This window comes from Chlamydotis macqueenii, chromosome 18 (genome assembly GCF_036417535.1).
Source record: "Chlamydotis macqueenii isolate bChlMac1 chromosome 18, bChlMac1.mat, whole genome shotgun sequence".
Lineage (NCBI taxonomy): Eukaryota > Metazoa > Chordata > Aves > Otidiformes > Otididae > Chlamydotis > Chlamydotis macqueenii.
In genome coordinates, this window is record NC_141573.1 from 3,361,406 (window position 1) to 3,386,718 (window position 25,313).

The following is a 25,313-nucleotide window of genomic DNA, read 5'->3' on the forward strand; positions in this document are numbered from 1 at the left end:
GGGTTTACAGTAACACACAGGCAGCTCTACCAGTCGCACAATGACCAGTAATTCCTGTGAGCATCCAGATTGCGTTGATTTCTTTGGGGTTTTTATGTATTACTTCGCAGTGATCAATCTGTATTTAATTAGAAACAGTCATTCAGGTAATGGTTTCAACTAACCACTAGTTGTTTCCATTGCCTGTTGAATAAATATTAATTTTATACTGCAGTAGGAGCTTAACTGAAGCTCTGAATTCAGTTTCATAATGTTCAAGGTGAAGATGTAGAATAACGCCCTGGTCTGGTGGCAGCAGGGCGTCCGTCCTCGAGAGGGGCAGGCACCTCAAGCTCAGAAATCCCTCAGGACACCAAAAGCAGCAGAGAACATCCAGCTGTTTTCAGATATTCCAGTGTACCCTGCGTTTGCAGTGGCTGCCTTTCCAAAATCACTTTCCTCCCTATTTCTCTTTTCCAAATTCATTTCACAGATGCGAATACAGCAGAAAGCACAGACTACAAAAGAATTCAATCTGTCAGAGACAACTGTAGAAGACTTGTATCACCCACACGAAAGACACAGTTCACTCTTCCTGGGATTTTCAGATGTGTTTCAAGTGAAAACACTGTGTCAGACATTTTTGTCTTTCCCCTCCCCCCTCAAAACAACATCAGTGTTGTTTTTATGAACTCTGAAGAGCAACTTTAAAACCTGAAAATTGAATACTCACAATCAGGTCAATACTTTAGGGGCCAAACCCAAAGTTTTCTAATTTGCAATATTTCAGGAGGACTTTCATACATATGAATTCAAATTACTACGAGGTATGTAATTGCAGTTTGAAATATATTGTTTTCTCCATTAAACAGAAATCTACGGCACCCTTGACATCGATTTCTGTCATTTTGTCATGATAAACACTCAGATATTAAGTAGCTTCCACATCATGCACCCAGGCATGATTCCAATTAGTGCTGAATAGAAGACAAAATGTCAGCCTAATAAGCTTCATTTTGCCAAGTCTTTGAACATGTGATGATATCATCACTTTGCCAATCATTTCTTGTTCTTTGGCTTCTTTTTTTCCACATCACCTTCCCTGTCAAAAGAAAGACTTTCAAATCCTCAGAAATGGAAGACACGAACAGCGTCAGTCATTGGTCTGACAGAGCTAAAAGATCCAAAAAATGACTCCCCAATACATCAACAGAGAACTACGACGTGCACAATACTCCCTCAAAGCTAATTTGCTGCCAACATGTAGAGTAATTGGGGAAAAAAAAGTCGACTTTAAAGTCATACTGTGAAAAATACTTCTTCGCATGAAATCAACACTAAAGACCTTAAATCACTGTCAGAGTCTGTGCCACTCTTTCAAAATGAAGAAACTGTATGTGTTAGAGGAAGATGACAATCATTTCTTCAAAGGTGGCTGGACCAAAGAACTGCTCTGCTGTCTGACTTCATATTGAAAACACTGTATTTTAGAAAAAAATAAAAAGTATTTTCTTTCTAATTTGTTTCTTGAAAAAAAATAAATAAAAAAGGTCGGTTTCCAAGAAGAAATAAAGATAACTTGCAGAAAGGGGCATATACAGTTCTGTAAGCTTGAACGTACACGCCTAACACATGCCCAAAGCCTACAGCTGAGGACACACGAAGCTTCCTCTATCTGGAATTTCCCCAAATGCAGAACCTAAAATCCATGCTCTTATCTGTGTTTGAGGGAAAACAGAAACACAAAATGGCAGAAGAGACAAGGAGATAACGGATCGAGATGGGAAACGTGGAGCAATACAAATGAGTACGTGGGCCCTCCAGGGCTTTGCCAGGGCAGCTCGTCCTGCCCGAGGACCAAATGCAGCGTCCCAGTTCAGAACTCGAGGCAGGCAATGGTCTGTTCTGAGCTGACCCCCCCGGAGGAGATGGGTCACAGGGGGCTGACCAGAGCACCAACCACTGATAACAGGCTCCACCACCCAGGCCCAACACGATTCCTTGCATTGCACCCAGTTGGGCCCTTTCCTTTGGTTGGCATGTCCCACAGAATCCAGTCAGGAGACCTTCAGTGGCACATATTTGTTACTCACTGCTCAGAACTGGCAGGAGACAAAACCCAGCCTACACCACATGTGGCCTGGCAAGAGTTGGTGCTTCAACGGAGAAGGAGACCAAGCAGCTTGGAAGGGGAGGATCTGAAACAAGGGGAGGGAGTTTGGAGCACACGCCGAGCGTGGCACTGGCGTGAGGAGCAGTGCCGAAAGAGTGCAGAGCACTTGGCTACCCCTCCAGCTGATGGGTTAGCAAATTCCTAACATCTGAGGCAGAAATGGAGACTTCGAAGAGTTGCTACAGACCCTGGGGTTTGGCCAGTGGGCAAACAGCTGCAGAGATGCTTAACAGCGAAGTACTCAGCCTGGTGTCTGCGCCAGTAACATCATCTTCAGATCCACAGATAACCTCATCATGGGCCCTGGGGTTTTTTCTCCCCCTCATAGCTCCTGTCTATGGAAGAGAGGAAAGGCAGAGAAGTCTTCCATTTTCCCTCCTGACTACAGCAATATATGGAGGAATAAGCAGAGCAGTGGTGGGGCGCCCAGGACAGTGCAGTACGCCATAAGCATCTCGGCTGCAATTTGTTCCTGGTTTTCCACTTGAAGGCTTCTCTGTAATACTTTAATGTGGGAGCGTGCGGAGCTTTATGGATGGTCTCATATTTCTCAACTGACATATCTTCAGCCAAAGTATGTCAGCTAGAGGAGAGGGCAAGGCTTTTCACTGGCTTTGTGATTTCTTCTTCCCTCATCAGAAACCACATAAAAGAAAAATACAAATAATCAGCTCTCCAAAATTGCTATTTATTACCTCATCATGAAACCGCCTACTGGACCCTGCAGTGGTATTGAGTAATATCATTACTTAAACCATAAAGAGGTTATATTTATTACTCAAAATTGGGAAAATTAGCATCCATATGGATCCTATTGTTTTAAGACCAGTAATGCTGCCAAAACAAGTGGTGTTAACATTCCAAACTACAGATTGTCATAATTTCTCGTCTAGTGTTTCATTCTTTTACTTGGTATTTATAATACCTTTGAATTGAGGAACTGAATGGATCGTAAAATCTCTCCTATCGGATAAATCATTTAACAGCTAGACTACTGTTCAAAACTTGATTTATGGTGGCAGTGAGTGAATGGAGTTAACATCTGCTGACCTAAGAAAGAGAGACTAAATTGAATCTTTCTCTAGAAAAGCGACAAGAGAAAAAACACACTTAAAAAAAATTCAACTACTTAATTTGCAATACATAGCACTTTAGTAGGTAGTCACAGGCAGGCTATCCTAGCCTCCATCCCTGGAAAAATTATGGAGTAAAACTCCATGAAATTAATTTCCAGGCACAATTAATAAAAGGGTCACTGGGAACAGCCAGCCTGGATATACCAAGAGCAAATCATGCTTGACCAAACGGAAAAGACTGAGTCTGTGGAAAGGGGAGAGCTGTCTATGCCTTTTATCTTGACTTTAGCAAAGCTTTTGATACAAACTTTCATAGCATCTGCACAGTCAAAGTGAAGAGATATAGACTGGATGGATGAACTACAAAGTGAATGGAGAACTCACTGGACCACTGGGTTCAAAAAGTAGGAGTCAATAGGCAACCAGTTAGAAGTGGCATCTATTAAAGGTCAAATGGGGCCAATACAGCTAAACATCTCCATCAAAGACCTGGATGACAGGACAGAATGAGCCCTGTGCAATACTGCGGATGGCATCTCTGAGGGGAAAGTGGTGGAGAGCAGAATTGCCATTCACAGGGACCTCCAACTCTGCAAGCTGGAGAGAATGGGCCACTAGGACCTTCAGAAAGTTCACCAAACTAGGTTTATTCAGCCTGGAGAACAGAAGACTAATTGCTGTCTTCAGCTGAGTGTAAAGAGGAATTGTAGAGAAGAAAGGGCAGACTTTTTTTTTAGTGAAAGGACAAGAAGCTACAGGTCCAAGTCATAACAACAGACATTTCAAGTGGATATAAAGGAAAAAGTTTCAGAACAGATCAGTAAAGTAGTGGAGTAGGTTGCTCAGGGAGGTTGTGAAATCTCCATCATTGCAAATTTTCAAATCTCAGTTGGACTTGGCCTTGAGCAGCATGAGGTCATTTTGAAGTTAGACCTGCTTTGAGCCAGAGGTCAGACATGATCACCTCCAGAGGTCCTTCCAACCCAAATTATTCTAGGATGCTGTCAAAAAACTTCAATATGAATCCTGATCTCCCATTAGATGGACATCCCTTCAGCCATTCAGTGGAATGTTTGAAGTAGATATCACTGCTGTTTTCCAAATTGCTGGACTTGTTCTATAGACTAAGAGAAGTCAGCTTCCTTCTATTCAACAACTCTCTCAAAAGATAAGATAACACTAAAATGCAATTTTCAAAACAACTAAAAGACATTAGTAAAGAATGTTGTGAGGAAGCATCCCCTTCTCTATACAGCAGACATTTACCAAACAAGTTTAGTTGTAATATTTGTCACAATGTAATATCACAGAAACTGCATTCAAAAAAAGATTTAGACTCAAACTTGGAAGTAATATCAACAAGTCTGACTTTGCCATACACTGAACTTCAAATAGAAAGTTCATGCTCCTTTTATTTCAAAGTCAAGAGCTTTTATTTAAGTTGACCATTTCTGCAGAGTAACACAGTATTTTTGCCTCTCTGCTTAGAAATTATGTTACATCACCTCAAATGCTGCAGTTACTATCACCTGTTTTGTGTTTACTAATGTACTTGATCATTTATGACTTCAGTATTCTTTTATATAACTTTAATTTTAAAAATAATTTCACCCGGTGTATCGCTTATTGTCTGTTAGTGTTAAACCTTCATTGTAACCATCACATACAAACCCTGTGTGCAAAGCCACACCCAGTGTACACGTTAAAAACAGGAATAAAAACCCTCTACCCCTCTGATGAGCAAGACTGAGCTCATTTTTTCTCAGAAAAATTATTTTATATTTATTAACATCTATGCAGAAAATAGTAGCTTTTTCCTAAACAGGCTATATTGGTATAAAATAAAATTACTGCCATGTGATACACAGCCTGTCCCTACACAAGTGAAATTACATACTCCACCCTCTCAGCTGCCAATATTTAAACTTAAAACAAAAAAAAGAAATATAAAATGTTGATTACAGTGTAATGACAACTCCTGTATATATTCAATTTCATATGATATAAACAGAAAGTCCATTTTGCTGGAAAGAACTCCATCTCAGAATCAGAGTTCATCCTACGTGATGAGCTAGTTTCTATAGCAACTGCTTTCTCTTTTGCATGCACTGTAGACAGCACAAAATGTCAGTTCTCTCCCGAGCTAACTTAACATTTTTAATCAGTAAATTATAATTTATGCACCATTATGTATGGCTTCCAAAAAAATGTCTTTCGTAAAGATTTTAAATGCTGAACAACCTGAAGTACAAAAGGACAGAGGAGCAATTGAAGTCGCACCTCCTGCACTGAATCTCTCACTCTCCAACTTCAGTCGTATCCTAAAAAGCGAGAGTCAAGGAAAAATGTGGAAGAGATCATAGATGATCACCCACTACAGCATGAGAACTCTTTGATGGTTCCATTAAGCGAGAAAGTGGCAGATGTTTATAGCTTGTTCAACAGCCTTTTGAAAGGCATCTCAAACAGAAGCAGCAGCTCAGAAGCGGGGACCAGAAGCAGAGCGCTTGACGCAGAACAACCAAGGCAACAAGGTGGCTTCATCCGAGCAGGGAAGGGGAAGGAGCACAGGAGGCCTTGGTGGGGGTGCATGACGGAGGGGTCCAGAGCCTGAACTGCCTGAGCCTCAGTTTTAGAGCAAAGGCTCATTTTTCCCTCCGATCTCAAAGATTATGTCTATGCTGCACCCCAAATTCTTTCCACAGCTCCTCTGCATTTACTGAAATCCAGCTGAACCTAGCTGTGCCGATTACCAGAGCCTGACACGGGACAGAACTTGAATATTTCTCCAGGAAACTGGTGCATCTGGTCATTTCACTGAACTATCAGCTTTCACAGCTACACCATTAGTGTAGAGCCCAGTCTGAACATCTCTATAAGACCCATCACCAGATCCTTGTTTTCAGCAGATATTCCCCGTCAACGGGATCTATCCCAACACTGAGTCAGCCGACTCGGCATAACAACCAAAGGAAACCACGCAAGTGCTGCAACAAATATTTGGCACTTTAAATATTTTACATCAACAGTTACGTTCATTATCCTGGGTCGCTTGGTGGTAAATTAAACAAGCCACAGTACAGCCAAAAGCTTTTGTTTAGGAAAGGCTAAAAGGGAACGGCTGTCTGTCTGAAGAAGTCTGACTGTCAGCCCAACAGCTACTCTCCAAGTCAAATACAACAAACAAATATTTAGATTGCAGCTCCATGATTTAGATTGTCTGCAGAGAAAGCCTGCACAGCAAACAATGCATTTCTTCTCATGCCAAGGACATCTTCTACTGAGAAAAGGAAAAGCAATCAAAGAAAAAATGAGTCATAGAATTTATTTACTCAGAATTGTATACAGAAGTGACTTCAGTAGCACCATCAACATCTGAATGTTTCACAGGCTACATCTATTGGTACCCTCCAGACACGATCCAGCAAACTGCTTCCACTGACACTGGAAAAATATCCCTATGGAAACTGGTGTTTGGAGATATTAGAACAATTATATGAAGCAGAAGAGGTGATCAGCGATTTATCTGTACGGTAACAATAGAGTCTTTCAGATCAAAGTTTGAGTCTCCTATTTTGAAACAAATGCTCCTGAAATCCTTCTGTGTTAGTGCAACACTGAAAAGTTACTGTTACAGCAATATTTACACACAGACACGTCCATGTGTTGGGGTTATCAATAAACAAGTATATCATATTTACATTTTTTTTCTATATTTTCTCTAATAGTTGATAAAGCTCTCCATCATCTCAGCATAGTACCACTTCAGACTGACTGCTTACATGGAGGCAAGATAAACCTCTTCTGTTCCCCCCGCTTTGTTGATACAGTAATTGCCTATACAGAGCCATAAACATATACCAAGGATTTGCTGGAACGAAAATAACGATCATTTCTGGAATGAAAATAATGATCATTACTGTTTGGTTTTTTTTCTTTACTGTTAACTCAACAAGCTCCAACAGCTCGGAATTAATTCAGACAAAACCAGGTGCAAAGCAACAGCTGCAGGAAGATCACCGTTTCCAAGTGCAAAGAAGCAGATTTTCAAAAAGGAGAAGCCAGAAGAGAAGCGAAAGGATGCCCTACACATTGGGCCTCAGGGAGGAGCTGGTGATTTCTGAAAAGGTAAAGCAAACTGGGATGGCACAGGCCAAGAAGGATTACGGGAAGTGCAAGATGCAAGAGAGGAAAAAGGAAACTGATGCTTTGGCCATGGGAAAATACCTTATTAACTCTTCTCGCCACCGCCAGCCTGCTCTTTTTTAATAACAACCTCCATTCTCAACTTGTGTGTTGGCATGATGGCAGAACTGCTCGAGGTTTTCCTTTACCAACCAATAATGATCCATCAAGAGCCCTAAGATACCCCCAAACACCTGGGAATCTTCTCTTGAAGGAGCCTCATTTTTGAGAGCATGAACAGTCTATGTTAAAATTAAATATCGTTACATCAGTGACAAATACTGGCAAAACGTAACTCCGCGTCCGAGCTACTCTTGACCCAATTACAAACGGATGAGAATAGTGGACCTGCCAATTATCTTGTAACAGAACTTGGAAAGAGAATTCGGTTTCCTCACGGAAACTTTTTTTTCCTCTCGCTTTAGTGCGAAGCGCTGTATTTGAAGTAACCAGGGTACATTTCTTTCTTCTTCTTGCCCGAAGGTCAATGGTCAAAGAACAAGCATGAAAATGATCCAACTCTGTACGGCAGCTGGAACATGAAAATCTTTGAGGTAGTTGAGGGCACATGTCAGATGCTGGGGAGAGAATGACATTCGCAGGATAAAGGGAAAATACAAGGGCACAACTGGCACCAGAGCCCATCTGGCATCAGTTATTAAAATTTCCCAACCTTGCTATCTTATTTCGCAGAAGCAAGCTATATGTATTATTCTCTGTAATCAGAAGTCTTGCTTCAGAAAATCGCCAATTTAGTAGCAAGGTTGTTTTTATTAAAGGAAAAGGAACTCTCTGTCATCCAAGGAGTTCCCTGCTTTGGGAACTAATATATAAACTAAAATTATTTTGGGAGGTGGGGAACAAATGACCAACTAAACTGTAGCTTAAAAATGCTCCTAAAGAAAATTAAAAAATTAAATTAAATAGAAGTAGTGATTCAAAACTACCCTTTTAAAAAAAATCCTGTATTATTAGCTCCTATTTAAAGAATAACAATATTATGGCAGTTCATAGAAAAACTTACAGGATTTAAAAGACTACAAGAACACAGCATGGTATAAAAGCCTTTGTACTGCTTTGACTTTTATTGACCTACATGTCAATTTACTCCTCCCCAAGCATTACAACCCTAGGTGAAAAAATCAAAGCAAGCCTCCTAGAAATGGATAAATCCAAGGGCTAAAGTCGAATGCAATTGTTATCCAGAAATTCATCAGCAATACAAAAGGTGATCCACTTAAAACAAGTTCCTTTCCTGAAAATACATTAAACTTATATTTCAAAGAAGCAGTAAGATTATTTTACATTTAATGAAAATCTAGCAATGTACTGAAATCTTAATTTTTATACTTTAGCTCTGAGTAAAGCATGAATAAACATATTCAAATTTTAATAAAAATCTAAGCGTTTTGTATACTGTCTTTCACAGTAGCCAAAGAGCTATGTGAAAGTAGAGACCTTGGATATGCAATTAAAAAAAAACAACTAATGTTTTCCGTAATAGTGTAACAAATTGTTCCACAGGACTCATGCATAGCTGTCTTTAGTAACACAGTAAGAAATACGTATTTTAAACATTCACTACTCTTTCATACGGAAAAGGATTTCAGAAAGAACAGTGAATATCTTTAATAACGGTGCTTTCATATCATTCAGCAAACGTAGAACAGATAGGTCCTCCAAACCAAGCTATTCTTATGCGATTAACACTAACTATCATTTAAATTTTTTGAAATACTCAGTAAATCTACTTTTCATTTAGCGAAGTAAAATGGCCTCTTCTCCCATTTCATCATGCGCTCACCGTAATAGAAAGCCATCCTAAAAATTACCGCTGTCAAACATGGTTCAGGTTTAGTGGGTTTTTAAAAAGCAATGTCTACATAAACTCATTAAATCCCTGGGATATCTTTGTTAAGAGACATAAAGGACCTTCATAAAGGACATTGGCCATTCATCACATTAGATGTCCAAAACATGCATTTTAGTAAACATACAGAAAGGTTAAAAAAAATGTATTAAAAATATGTGGCATAATTCCATAAAAACCACCAGTATTGTCTGTTGAGCTCACTGCAAAGACAAAAGTGAATTCTAACAAAGACCAGAGTAAAGAACGATTTATTTTCCAAAATGGAAAAAATAGGCATCCTTGAAAGCAGATAGATTCTTACTGGAATTTAAATAAACAACAGCTCTTCTAGTCAAAGGCAACCGCATTTTCTCCCCTGATTTACATGTCATTCTCATGGCAGCAATGCCCAAATGACTGTACAGGGATATTGAAGCTACAAAGAAAAGCCCTGTAAAAAGGCCAAAGTCTTTGCTATTCAGACTGTTCAGATTTTCCTAACAGCTGCGATAATTTCCAGCTTGCTAGGTAGCACCTGTAGTAGCACTGTGTATCTCCCCGTAAATAGAAAGCACCACCAAACTTTGGCTCCAGTCTTTGCCAGAAATGACCCACGACAGAGCGAAACAGAGAGATATACTTACACAACACCTCCCAGACTCTGAATTTGCTTAAGATAGTCCCGTAACCTCTGTATTCCGTGTTATACAGAGCAACGCAATAACGGCAACGAACGCTGGCGTGTAGACAGAATGATTCTCTATAATTCTAAAACCGGGTTTTAACCTGAGTGCTACAGCTCTGCCTTTGTACGCAAACACAACATCGGGAATGCAGGTGAGAGGACGATACGGCTTTGAAAAGGCACTCGGCAATAGCTGTATAGTGAAGATGTCTATCTTGGGCCAAAAAACCCCGCAAAGACAAAACCCAATCCCTTTAACAAGTCTAAGTCTTTGTTCACTCTTACAATAAAGTGGAGAATAAAGGGCAAGGTGTAATTTTTCAGAAGCCACCTGTATATCCTCTTCCCCAGCGTTCTCACAAAAGTATCTCTTGTTTTCCCTGGAAAACGCTGGAAATGGAGAAATAAGTCCTTGCTCTGCAATACATCCCTCATCCTCCCCCAACAAACCGTTTGTTTTCCAATAGACTTACTTAAGCCAGATTTCGATAGAGTCCGAGTCATCCAAAGGTAACAAAAAAATTAATTTAAAAATTAAATATTCAATTTCACTTATCAGCATTATGGTTCCCAGTAAAAGATACAGCCCACTAGTCTACAGGAAAGTAAAGCGAAAATGCCTCAATGTCAGTGTCTCACATCTCACAAGGAAGGCGGTGGTTCGCGGAAAGCGTATGTCGTTAAAGATGCCTTACCAAAGTGTCCATTTTGGGTATAAAATAATCCACGCATGATAAGTAATTCTAATGCTGATTAGTAAAGATTATTTTCTGAATACTCTTTCAACTACAAAATCACCTTAAATTTTTAAATATTGCTATTGCAGGCCTTTTAAATATAGGCTCTTAGGAAAATACACCATGCTATCCTTACAAAAATACACTAAAAAAACGCAATAAGATGTTTTTTGAACAGAAAACTCAAAGATCATTTTCCATGCTGACAGTGCGCATTTCATCCAGAAGTTTGAAGAGTCAAATGCTACCCCAGCTGGGGGTTATTCTGCCAAATGGCTTCCAACAGTGACCACAGAGATGGAGGATGGGAGGGGTGCGTGTGTGTGTAGGAAATTAAACGTGATGGTAAGCAACCCCACATCATCTTAGCAAACAGCCAACATACGTAGCCGAACACACAATGCAAATCTAGAATATAAAACTGAAACAAAAAGACATGAATAAAATGAAACAAAGGCATTTGTGAGTTACCTGCAGAGATTTAAAACAACAACAAAAAAAAGCATACGAATGAAGCAGATATAATTCATATGGATTTGCCCAGGAAGGAGAAAAGGAGGGGTGAGTGTGAGGGCTGGGGGGGGAGAAGAACAGATACCTTTTTTTCTTAAACAAATCCATCATGAAAGAAAATGAGACAAGATTATAAATAGGCCGAGTTATAGCGCACCATGGGATTTTTAATCTGGCTACCTGTGGTTTTTGCAGTTAAAGCCCTATTCAGCAGTGGGAAGGGAGGAGGGAAAGCGGAAAAAAAAAAAAAAAAAAAAAGAGAAAAGAAAAACAAAATCACGTTTATGTGCCAGTTTCGCAAATGCTCACACAGCGTGCATCACCAACAATGCTGGCAATCAGGAAACATTAATTATTAGCATTTTCTAATAAGCGTACGCCTTTCAAACATTATTGATCATTACCTGTCCGTCTCGTTTCCTGCATTCTTGAGTTTTACTCTCGTGCTCTGCCATGGCAGCGCGAAGCTGTTTTTCCAGTTTCTCGATTTCCCGTTCATGGTCTCGGACCAGGCAGTCCTTCTCTGCGTTGTGCTGCTGGAATAGGTGCGTCTTCTCCTGTTCATGCTCCAGCTTCAGCTCCACTATCTGATTGGACAGTGAGGAGTACAGTTCATCAACAGAACATCCTTGTCGTCATGACAACTCGTCTACAGCTTAATTTTCCCCTTAATTTCATCAAGTTGGCAATTTTATTTTTACGTCACTATTACCTCACCTTTTAAAAAGCCACCGTTAGCGTGACAGAATTCCTCCAGACAATCCCAACAATGGAGACAACCGAGCAAATCCAGCGCATCCTTAACCAATTTGTTGGTACAAATGTCGGAGCGTACCAAAAAAAAAAAAAAAAAATTGCATTGTCGCCTTCTGTGTACGGTCCCCCCGTACCCTGCCGCTGCTCATCGGCAGGGCTGAGGATCCTAAATGGTTAATAGGCAGCCTGCTCTCCCCTTCGCTTAACTATACACACGCAACCCCCCCACCCCAGCAATTAAATCTTTTAAACATTTCTTTATGATTTCCAAAGCGAAAGCTCTTCCTTCGATATTTCTCAACGCTGTTGTGTATACAGTTGCCTTTTTTTTTTTTTTAAGAAAAAAAGAAGGAAAATTATAAAAAACAAAGCTCTATTATCCCGTTGTCAGCTACGCTATCCCAACATAAACAGATGTATGTGTTCCAGAAGGGCACCTGCTGTGCCGCAAGCTTGCGCCATGATTTCCTAAGAAGCCCTCCTTATTCTCAGGATCCTTTCCCAGTCCCCACCACGCTGGATGCTGTGACCTTGGCCAGCCTTCGCCTCTCCCCGCTAGACTGAATGGCAGCCCGAGACCGAGGGCCTGGTTGCCGCAGCTTTGATATTAATCCTCCCCGCCTGCGCACAATGGCACCCTACCTGGCCTGCACACTGGAGCAGCCAGGCGGCCTTTGAAGCAGGTGATGAATAGGGACGGCAGGAAGCCGCTTCCCCACTGAACTCCGGGCCACACAGCTGCTAAGAACAGTCACTTGGATTTTTCTTCAGTTTTGGTGGATTTCGTGAATATGGTGGGTTATTTTCAGCGTGAGAAAAAAAAAAAATAAAAAAAAAAAAAAGCCAACGGGAGGAGTCGGCTGTGTGCGCGCCGAGAGCGCCCCGGCACCTTATCTTAAAGCTGTAGCATTCAATTCTGGAATAATATTAGCTGATTGCGTGGCTTTTGGGTTTAAAATTTGAAGCGAAGTTAAAAAAATCCACATTTTCTCAAACTACAGATCAGCGTATTCCAAGTTTAAAAGTAAAATACATCATCCGTGCTGCGGCCAGGAGCATCATTCCAAAAACGGAGCAAGTAGAACAGATGCAATATTCTACGGTTTAACATATCTACATTATTAATAATAGTACAGAGCTCGTTAACAGACTCCTGAAGTCCCTGAAGGAGTTAACCCCCCAGGAGGCAGACATTATCTGCACTGGGCCTGGGATCCTTACACAAAGTTAAGTCAGGTTTTTGCCCAAGGTTTGTGTACAAAATTGCTTTCTTTTCAGATGCCCCTGGTGTCCTTAGTTTGCCTAAATAAAAGAATTCTTCCTCCCTAAAATAATTGTAAAGGCTTTGCTGGAGTTACAGGAAAAAAAAATTTAGTGGTTTTTCATAAATCAGACTTGATTAAAAAGAAATCGTGTCAACAAGAGGTCATCTTATTCAAACATTTTCTTTTCTTAATGACTGGGTTTTCAGCTGGTTGTGCCACATAAGGTCTGGGGTAAGACAGTTTGTTGTGGGGAACTTCACTTACTTTGGTTTTCTCTTTTTTAACTGAAGGCAAGAACGGCAGCAGGCAGGGAACATGTGCCCGAAGAGGGCAAGAGCCGGATCCTGGCTCTTCCACGTTACCTGGGACACGTGTACGGCACCACTCCACCCAACCAAAGCCATTCAGTTTTATTTAGTCATCTCTTCACTTCCAGTGTTTCTATCATGGATGCAAAGGTTTTGAATTTAAGAGACTGAAAGAGCTGAGAGGGACTGGTTCTTCTGCACACAGGAGGAACGTCCCCCCAGTCTGTTAGGCGGGACCAGGAAGCATGGCAGTGTGAGGGGAGGTGTTCTAGAAAAGGCAAATTTCTTGAAGAAAAAACCTCATCCCTTAAAGCAAAGCATTCTTCATTATGGTTCTGTGTTGCTTTTTAGAGATTTCTGGCAGGGAGTGGAGGTGGAGAGACAGGAGAGGAGAGAAAGATGGGGACGAGAGCGTTTTCTCCCCTCAAGTGCAAAGCCCTAGAAAACCCATCTTCCCTAACGAATATTAACAAGTAGCCCACACTTGTAACCGACAAAATCTGCTTTCCTGTACAAATAACATGAGGTGGCTGAGTAGCTGTCTGACTGTGCTGGTGAACGCTCACTGAACCTCCCGTTCCCCTCAGAACTGCTGCCAAGCACTACGGTGTCTCTTCCACTCCTCCCTCTCTCATTCTTGTGTTGTTGTTGGGGGGGGGTTTTAAAGGAAAAAAAAAAAATTAATGTATACCAACAAAAGGGAAAAAAAAAACCCATGCTGCTTTTCAGAAACATCAGGACTTCTTCATCACAGGAAGCTGCGTGAAAACTATATTAATTCTTCATAAATCGGTATGGATTCTCTCTCCTCTCTGAGGCAGAGCGCGCCTTTGAACGCTAAAACAAAACCACCTCCTTTAAAAATTGTATCGTGTTGAGATGCTTTCTGTATCTGCCCCTGGATGCTTAGCACTTCATCAGATCCCGTTAAAACGCCTGCTCAAATCCAGCAGATAAGCATCCAGAAGACAGTTTCAGGTGCTAGACATTTTAGACAGACAAGGAACACGACATTCACAATGGGAATTAGGGGCAACACTGAAAAGAAACATTCATTAAATAACAGTGTGCGCCCTATTACCATAATCAGATCGTACTCATTGTGACGTAGAGGTTTCCTCATTTTGCCCTCCCAAAGACAAGGTTCTCTTATTCTCTTCTCTGCACATCTGCTCCTATCACTAGCCATGGCCTGGACACTAAAACAAGGACAACTGACTGCCCCCATACAACTGCTCTTACCAAGTAAAACAAATATTTTAAAATTATGACCTCCTCTTACCTGATTTTTTCTTTTTTTAATTCTTTCTGCGCCATATTCAAGGCAACAGTCAACAGTTCATTTACTAAATCATCACCAAAATTGCACCAATTATTTTTAAATTTCTGCTTTTAACTGAAATTTAACAATACAGACTTACTCTACCAGGAAAGAGAAAAAGACAACAAAATTCTTAAGAAAAAGCTAAAAACGGATTAAATCAGGAACTGTGACCATCTTTTGCTATTCGCCAGCATAAATATACACACACACGCAGACTGCCAAGCAAATCCGGCGATGTAGACCATGCCCACCCCAGGCAGGACACCGACAACCACGGCTGCTGCAGAACGATGGCTAAAACGAGACAATCCAATAAAGCCTTAATGTGAAATCTGGCTGCCGTTAGTGCTGGTTCAGTTTGTACATGTGAAGAACAAAGATCCACAGCAAATAGCCTGCTGATTGCAGAAGATATTTTCAGAAGCCAAATACTTGTAACATAATCAACGTCAGCAAATACCTTTTTCAAGTCCCTAATATAGACTAGACCTTCTACTCTCCAGTTTTTGCTTTTACATCACGTACTAAGTTTAGCTTTTCAATTTTAGAACAATTTTGACTTGTTCTCAAGAACAAGTATGTCTTTGAAATTCTTTTTATAGTCCCCAAAGGAGGGAAAGGAAATTAGTTAGCTCACTCCCTCTTTGAAAAATGTAGCTGCTACAATAAATATTTGACACCAAAGTATGAAAATTCATGTAAATTTATGGCCACAATTCCAGAAATATTGTAAGTAACACCTACATAAAATATAGTTTTGCACGGCAGGATGATTTTATTAGCACTATTTTGGCGTGACTGAACTTCTGAGGGCTGGAGAAGCCACCAAGAAGTTACACGTCAGGGCAAAGAACTGAACTCAACTCACTCGTACAGCACGCATACAGCACGTTGGTTTTTCAGCAGTTCTCTCTCAGAAGCACTTAAGAGTGTTTGTAAATCAGGTGTCTTCACTATCATTGCTCTGCTCAAAACCAGCCCTAACCTCTGCCCGGCAGAGCACACGATACATGATCCATCCCCAAATTACAACTCTGGTGAAATCTAGCATTTTCTGCCTCCTAAGCCTATAAATAACCGTGCGTGTTTCATGAGGATATGGGGATTACCCATCTCCGCAAATACGCTGCTTCTAAAGCAATCTGATAGAACGGGCTGGGGATCGAGAATTAATCATGCTGGGCTCTGGCTTAGCATAACTTTGGGCAGAAAAGAGGAATCTCCACTGCAAGGCACGGGAGCATACCAGAACTGCTTTCCAGCAGATACACGACACGGATTTTAAAAGTACACATTTTTTTTTGAGATTTTGCTATAATTTGGAACACAAAGTACTGCCAAGATAAAAGGGCTGTAATGAGCCGAGGGCGAACGGGACAGGGAAAAATACATCAGCGCAGAACCACATATTACCACCAAAGTAGCAAATACATATAGGTAATGTACCTGCATAGCAAATGCATTTTACTTTCCCTTTCACTGCACGCTGCAATAATTTAATTGGCATGACTGTGTTTCCTGTTATACTTCACCTTATTATCGACCACTAATAACTGTATTTCAACTGCAAGCTAAGAATTGCAAGAAATTCTCTAAAAGAGACAAGCTGGTCTATTAGCCAAACTGCAGTTTGGTTTACCTGATCTGTAATTTTTTACTGACAAAGTCCTTCCAGAATTTTACTATTTTTAAAGTATGGGCAGGACAAACCTCACCTCAGCCCTCCCATCTTCCCAATCCTCCTACCATGGGTAAATTTGTTTTTCAATTATCAATATATTGGACATGAAGCCGCATCCCTGTGATTAAATGACATTTAGTGCCGTGATGGACGCCAGGAGGTCCCGCTCCCTCCCCAGCCCACCTGCTCCACTAAACCCAGTGTGGTCTGCAAACAAAAATATTTATTTCCAATTGATGTACCCTGAGTCACTGCAAATGCCTGTTTGCAGCAGGCTCTGGTGCAGAATTTACTGTACATAGGCTTTGTTTAGGGATTCAGGGTTTATGCAAGGACTTTCTTTGAACACTGAGAACCGACCTCACAGGCGTTCGCAGCCTCACTTGCTATTTACTGCAGGCACCAATTTATGTTCCTGGAACCGTCTCCCCTCTCCCCTCTCCCCCCAAAGCCGATTCTATTGACTACACAGGGAGCTCAGGCTTTTAACTCTGACTCACACACAAGTCAGATGTCTGAGGGAGCCAGTGTAAATACCCATCTGTCTGGTTAACAATTCTGTAAACAGCAATGGTAGAGCGAGAAGATTTCCACCCGCTCTTTACTGGGAGGTTAAATTTGCATCCTTTTCCCATTTGTTTTAGCCATATCATAAAGCAAAAAGTTGATGTTGATGATTGAAGAAACTATTCCTCGGATATTCTGCACAAATGGCATTCAGCTCTGTGTTAGGATGTTTCAAAGGAAACATTTATGCATCCTAGAATAATTTATTAAATGAAATTTATGCAGCTTGTTGCTGCTGACATGAAAAATTTAGAGGCTCTGCTAATGTGCTCATTTGGCCTCCACGCAAGAACAGACTGTATTTCAATCATCTTAGACTACTGACAAAGAGGAGAGGAACAAAGCTTCTTACAAAGACTGTGTCCTTATAACTAAACCAGCATGCTAAAAATAGATCTTGAATCTCTGAACATAACCGCACTGTTTAAAGCACAGCTAAGAAACACCGGGAACATGCCTGTCTGAGCAATACCGTATTTCAAGCACGTCTTTGCAAATGTTTTCTTCACTTGAGTAGGTAACGTTGGTCAAAAAGAAGCTAGAAGAAACAGAAAAGGAATCACAAAATCATAGAATCTTTAAGGTTGGAAGAGACTCCAAGATCAACTCCAACCATCAACCTAACACAACCATGTCCACTAAACCATGTCCCAAAATGCCACGTCTACACGTCCTCTGAACACCTCCAGGGACTCCACCACTTCCCTAGGCAGCCTGTTCCAGTGTCTGATCACTCTTTCAGTAATGAAATGTTTCCTAATAGCCAACCTAAACCTCCCCTGCCACAACTCGAGGCCGTTTCCTCTTGTCCTAAGAAGAATGAGGCCAGAAGAAAAGCTAGGATGCAGGTGCAGTGGCAGGAACTCAACTGAGAAAAGGTATGGGGATAAAGTAAGCTGCACGTTAAGCTTATCTCTATCAGTGCGTCCAGCTGAATGCCTCTGAGGGCTTGGCAGGAGACTGGAGTCAGAGCTTAAGGTGCATATACGGTGATTGTGTCTTGCCATAGGACATTTGTAGCAGTTCTGAAGACAAGACCACGAGCTGGAAGATGAACTGAGCTATAAGTGATATGTCAAATAAACACAACAGGACTGTAAACTCAACATCTCCAATGTAGAAGCAGCATTTCATCCTCCCTGCTTCCTACCTCGGAAAGGTAGAGTGGCCACTGTTAAACCAGGAGGTAATAAGGAATACTGGCTCCTGAAGAGCCAGCTCATGCTCAGTGGACCCTTCAGCCCACACCACCCCTCCAACTGACCCCTTCTGCAGGACTTGCCTCTCCAGTACTCCTGATCCCCAGGATTAAAGGACATTTCTCAGCCTAAATAGCTCTGGGTTCCGTTGTGCTAGCTTGTCACAGCCTCACAAATTCTTTTCATGGATAGAAGTTATTTTCCCTGAGGAGCTTCCTTTCCAAGTCCCATCCCCAAGTCACAGCAGTTTCTTGGTTTAATGCTCAATTCCCACTTTTTACTCTATTCCTTACCTATGCTGTATTTGCCCCTCTCTCTTGTGAGGTCACAGCCTTTACACCGCTATTTCACACACAAACTGTTCCAGCTCCATTTCCCAGGGAGGCTACGGAAATTCTCAGGGAGACTCTTCAGAACATTGAGCTGCTGAACTCTTGAACATCTGAATTAAGCAATGTCTATTACCTAAATACACTTGAGTAGATCTTCAAGGGAAAAATAAAAAACACACGTAGGTCAAAAACACCCTATCTCCAGCATGGCAAGGGATTATCGCTACAACTAAAAGCAAAACAATGTCATCTCAGCAGTGATCATCCAAACACTGATGAAGTCTCCTGGCACAAAGCTAAACAGCTAAAAAGTAGCAGGGAGATGCCCAACCATTAAATGTTGATCTAAAGAACACTTTAGAATATTTTTAAGCAAGAGTGCGCGAGATTGTGCTTAGAAATTTAATACCAAATGGCACTGCTAGCACTGAATAAGATGTCTGTTTTAAATACACACACTTACGTATAAAAACAATGGTTATGATTACAAATTCATATTTTAGCTGACATAACCTCACTAGAAAGTTATAAAAAACATACAGAAAAGATCTAAAGACTATTCTTCCTCTCCTCCTAAGAATGTTTTCTTCCGCTCCACCACACTGCTAAAACAAGAACGATTTCCCAACACTACCTCAGATACTTGTTCTTGCTGCTCACAGGTAAGATTACAGCCACGCTTTTCTCACTTTTAACCAGTTGCTTCTGCACTACTTAACCTCTCTTTCTTTAATCTAAAAGGTGTATTTAAGTTAAATCACACCTTTGTCTTGCTCCAGACTTAAGTAGACTATTTCTCTCATCTTCAACATAATTTCCAAGTGATTTTGTTAAATAGCCAGTAAAACATTTCTGAAGGTGTCCTGTTTCTTTCCTGTTTGGCTAAATAGGACAAGATGACAACTCTAATTATTCCTTCATGAGCTTCATAGAAGTCAGAACTCAACAATAAATGTCACAAGAAAGGATTTCCTGAGATACGGGGAGATTCTTCAGCTATCACGTAATAGCTTTCCACTTTGCTATGGAAGCATGAATAATTATTATTTTAAAACGGAATAAACACTACTAAAGGAAAGATGACCCAAAATAAAAGGCTTATTTATACATTCAGGTTGGTACCTAATCTCAGAAAGTATGTTCACAACTCAACAAGTGGCATCATCCTGCTACGATAATTATTAATCAACTGTGTGTTCATAGACTTTGGCTCTCTTACCGGTCTTGACTCTCAACTTCCTCACAATCACTCAGACATAGCACCTCAGCAACTATTTACGGCAAAAAAAAATGGGTCTAACAGTGATCCTAGTGGTCTATTTATTTAAAATAAAAAAAAAAAGAAAAAAGGACAAGCTAATGCCATTTAAACATTAAGATCGCCAGAAGTTCAATGAAGTGTTCCTTTTGTGACAATTTATGGAAATCTGCTGGAGATGAAGGCGAGTACATACTTGACTGTGCTGCAAAATGTCCCTGCGTGAAGCCCTGTTCCACCATGAGCGCTCCGCCTGGTACAGCACAGTGAGACGTGCTCACAGAAAGTGCCCAACCAACGTGGATATGGGAAAAAAGCAAATTCATTAACTCTTCTTTCAAATTTGCCTGCCTGAAATCCATTACTGAAAAGTTTGGGCACTTCCCAGGTATTTTGAGCTAAACTAAGGATGTAATTAGAAAGTAAGGGGAAAAAAAAAGAAAAGAAAAGAAAAAAAGGGAGGGGGTGCAAAAAAGCAAACAACCTTTTTTTCCTGTGCTGACGGTGCCATAAAGCCTGACTATAGATACTGCAACCATTTCAAAGGCAGGAAAGGCTGAGGCCTTCGCTGTGGTGTCCACTGGCTTTGAAGTGCCGAAAGCAGCTGCTCCCAGCAGATAGGAACTGTGGTGCTGCTGGAGTTATTTTTTTCTTCAAAATATACTTTCAAATCTAACAGCTGCAAGTAGAACAAAGTTGAACTAAAGTATATTTAAAGAAAAAAAAAAAAGCCACCAGTTTCTCTCTAAGAGTGTTCTCAGTGGATACTTCAAAAGAAAGTGGCACTGAATCAGATGAAGCTGGAACCGGGAGTGGCACGCAACAGCTGAAACCAAATACTGCAAGATCCAAAATTTCTTTGCTTTATTAGTGGTTTCAAATGCATCTGAAAAGTTAACAAAATATTAACTGTCATGGTTTAGTATGTTTTCTTCCTAATTCTTTTTCAAGGAAAATAAAGTAAATATATATATATGTGTGTGTATATATATATATATATATATATATATATCTCTCTCTCAATATAGATCAGGTTGTCTATTGATATAAATATCAGGTAAATACCAATATATAATATATCAGTATGTGAAGCACAGACAGCCATTCAAATAAAGCAGAGAGGTAAAACCACAGCTCCCAAGTTCCTCCACTTCCAAGATGTTTCTCAGGTTGGAGAATTGGATAACACATCGGTTCATCTGGTTCTTCATTATGAACTTGACTAAATTTACGGGCAACCAAACTGTCCAGTACGCTGTCAGCGCTACCTCTGCCACTCACCATGCCAACCTATGCAAAATACATCTGAAGGTTAGTTTTTCTTCCCTTTGTGCATAAATTCCATTTGACACCTGAGGTAGAACATGTCAATTACTGCATTTCTCAGGTAGCTGAACTATCCGCTTTTTGGTTGGGTGTCTATTTCCCAACTCACGCTAGAGCCCGGCTGAAACGCACCACCAACTCTAATTTACTGCTCTATTTGAACAGTTTAAAATCAGTCTATTCCTCCCCAAGCAACAATCAAAGAAACATGCAGCAAAACAAGGCAAGGCAAAGTCTGCTTTAAAAATGGTTTAGAAGTTCTGAAGCATAAATAGAGTGTAAGACAGAGAACCAGAAGTTGGAACTACTGAAAGGAAATTTTAAGAGTGGAAGAACTGAGCTCATACCGCTCTGTGGCTGGGCTGAAGGAGCTTTGTGCTGCAGAAACGACAATACAAAAAGAACGCCGTTCCCAATGATAACCCACTGCAATCTGCAGGAAGGGTCACATATTTTTCATGTTCGCAAGCTTTCAAAGAACATTCCAAATGAAGCACGAAGAGAAATAAATTTTTAAAAAGGGCATAAACAGGATTCCTCTGAAAATTCTTCTGAGGCTCTCATTGTTTAGCTGTTTAGTGCTGAAACCCTTTCTGTGGGTTTCAGTGATGTTTCATAACGTCTAGCTGTTCTTTCTTACAGTAAAAAGTAGTTATCCTAAGTAAAATAAAAGTGAAGCAGTAAACATCTCTCAGTGGAAAATGCTTTCACTGATGTCTACCACAGTACAAACACTGTTACAGAATACCAACGTAAAAAGATTCACCAGAAAAGTTTTTAGTATCACATTCATTTCTCGGTTTGTTTTTTTTTTCATCCAGTCTCCAGAAGGTCTGAGCATAATAGGCATGACAATGCAACAAAACAAATAAAAAATAAACCATGACACTACTAGTGCATGCATTATCATTTTCCTCTAGTGTGCAAAACCTGCAGAGTATTCGGCAAAAGATTGTATCTATGGCTTGGTAGCTCTTGCCGTGTGTAGGTGAGAAAAAGAATGTCATAACATCTGACGAATTGCAGGTCAGTATTTATCTCTACAGATCATGTTCCTAAACCCAGGAACAAAAACCTTTGAATAAATGCTTACTTTGGACTTCAAAGATGCACCACAAATTATGAAAACTGTAACAAAAAAAAAAAGTGAACCAATCATACCACTAAAAAGATGTGAATATAAGATTCCATTTAAAAATTCACCTCAAGGTGGACACCCAACCAGCCCCAACGCTTTCCATCGTCCTCGCCTCAGTATGTCCCAGTGGACACATCAAACTTCCCCACCTTCAGTGCAAGCAATTATTGCAATGTCTTTCACATGAATAAATAATCTTAAGAAACTATTGCCATGATTTCATAGTAGTGACTGTATTTGTGATTTCTAGCCTTTGTTCCATAGATTATACTAAATCATGACAGAGAGGTAGACTTCCTACTGTTCTTTCAGCAAATGAGGTCATCCGCAACACAAAACCCATGAAACAAAAAAAAAAAATCCCAATACCTCTGCAACCTGGACTATCCCTGAATCATTAAATACAAGAATAATAAATAATATCACCCAGTAAAACAAAACACCTGTGGAGACCTATCTCACTACCACACAGGACAGCTTCTCACCCTTTATGACGTGCCAACCCAATTAGTAATGTTGACAGTTCTGAGTGAGGATAAGGAAAATACTTTGATCCGAACCAACAAACTCCCTTCTATTCAAATCTTACTCTACAGCCACGCACAAAACACCCCATTGTTCCTCCACGGAAGGCGAAGGTCTCTCAACACCTACCAAAGTGATCCCGTTCCTTAATTACTTGAAAAAGCCCCTTTCAGACGGCCCAGAGCAGGTCTTGTAGCACAAGCCAACTGCAGTCTTTAATCCTCTCACCAGCACAGAAGATAAACAGAAACGAAACCACATTTTCCTAGTGGAAATGTAAACTTATATCCACACGAAAACATTGATAAGAGGGAACTTCAAACTTACGGACTAACTGTATCATTGCTATAAGGTAATAAAAAAAAACCTCCAATCCTTTAACAGGTGTTACCCAACAGACACCACTTCAGTTCCACAACAAAGTACCACCTTACGCAAGCGTTGGGTGGGCTGTTTCAGCTGGGTAGCTCTCAAGCCTCTATCATACCATAATTTGTCTGATTCTGTTTTTTCCCTTTACACTCTGCAATGCTACTGAACTCAAGTTTCTTGTCTCCACCCAAATGTTTCCTGAATATTTCCCAACCCTGCAATTACATTACAATAAAGAAAATCATGATCAGTGGGCCAAAACAAGCATTCACATGAACACTCCCCGTGTTAAAAATGATAAAAAGAATAAAAATGCTGTTTCTTGACAAGAAGAAAAACAGATAACATATTAAATAATTTCATCTGGCCATTATGAAAATAGGTGTTGCCACCTGTAAGCCTGGGAAATAATCTGAAAGAGTCAGAGGTACAAAGGTTTGCAAAGAGGAAACAAAAACATTTTTTTATGCAGACTCTTCCCCCCCTCCATCCCCCATTGCATAAACTCTGCACATTTATAAATTTTGCCTTTATACAAAGAACAGCAAGGCAGAGCGAGAGCAGGATTAAGCCTGCCACAGGAACTGACCTACATCTGCATGAAAGACGTCCCCCCTCCCCTCCACCCGAAGGAGCAAACCGACTGACCTGTTGCTCGTATCTTTGCTTGAGCTCTTCCAATTGCCAGGAGAATTCTTTGGATTGCTTTTCCCGGAGCGATTTTGATCTGCTTAGATCTGCTTCAACCTTTTCCATCTACATGGTAAAAGAAAGGGAATATTTAATTTTTTTAAAAAAAAAAGGCATAGCTTGAAATGTTCTGATGTTTCTACAGTTGTTTGCAAACCATCAAAGAGATGAATATAACTTGCTGAGAATTATAATAATACTATTTGTATGGAGTGAAAATGAATATTCCGTGAATACTGGATTATTTGTTCCTTAAGGATACAGTGATCACCTACACCATGCCACTCCCCGATTACGAAGTACCGGCTCAGTTTTTCACTTGACAATGGTGAACATCCCATCAAAATTAAATGAATATTTTTTTTAGACGTATTTAAGACACAAATATATTTCACTTAAAAATATATTGCCTGTGGAAATTCAAGGGAAATCGTGTGAGTCAGCGCACAAACTACACATTTAAAGTAAGTTTACAGTAAATCAGTAAAATAACTTAAAAGAGAATTATTTGGCTCCAAGTGAAGTTCTCTGAAGACAGTCATCGCCTCTGAATAATGAGTCCCACAGATTCCAGCACACAGTATTATGGCAGCAATTTCATAACCCAATTAACAAAGGCTTTTGTACCAAAAGCACAACTGTTAGCTGTACATCAGGCATGTTTCCAGGGGAATATATATATATATATATATACACAGTACTATACTGCAGTGCACACTCATCAATTACTGTTAGATCTAGGTCCCAACACAAGCAATGAACAAACCACCTCCCTTAAAAAAACAAAAAACACAAATGGAAAAAGAGAGAAAAAGGGTGTAGTTGTCGAGAGGACTAGTGCTGCCACAAGTCCATCTGCTGTATCAAAAGAAGAAACACACGAATTCCTGAACCACAAGCCAAAATCCTGTTTGGCCTGAGGGAGTGCTCTGTCTTCAACAGATGTCTTTGCCAATCGGCCTGGACATCGCTTTTCAAGCCAGGGAAAAGGCAGCACTTAGAGTGGGAAAAGCATTTTGTTGGAAAATACTGCAGAAAGAGAGGACGACATAAGACTAGGAATTGTTGGCCAGATAGAAAATGGAAAAATAGAATAGAAAGGAACAAGTTATCCTTCCAGTAGTGCTTGAACCTCACTGCTACTACCTGCTATTAAGAAAAGGGACTTCAATGAATGTTTTATCAATAATTTCTCCCACCTCCAAACTTACTCAAGGTGCACGTTCATAGTCATCTTTTACTCAGCTCAATAAAAATTGGAAAAATAAAAGATCTTGTTACTTTATTAAAGGGTTTTTATTTTTTCTTCTTTTTTAGAGAATGAAAATATGCTAAAAAGTGAAATAGTAAAAACACATGCAAAGATGCTCTA

The 25,313-nt window shown here is 40.3% G+C and overlaps 1 protein-coding gene across 2 annotated transcripts in view; it reads right to left on the bottom strand.

The window, feature by feature from the left end:
• The window catches only part of CEP112 (centrosomal protein 112), a 163,427-nt gene that overhangs the window by 75,637 nt on the left and 62,477 nt on the right, over positions 1–25,313 (bottom strand). For both annotated transcript variants that reach the window (XM_086762479.1, XM_086762478.1), the window contains 2 exons: positions 23,900–24,007; positions 11,605–11,787 (listed from right to left, as the gene is read on the bottom strand). In XM_086762479.1, the coding sequence (XP_086618605.1) occupies positions 11,605–11,787; positions 23,900–24,007 (291 nt within the window). The remainder of the gene's footprint in view (positions 1–11,604; positions 11,788–23,899; positions 24,008–25,313) is intronic.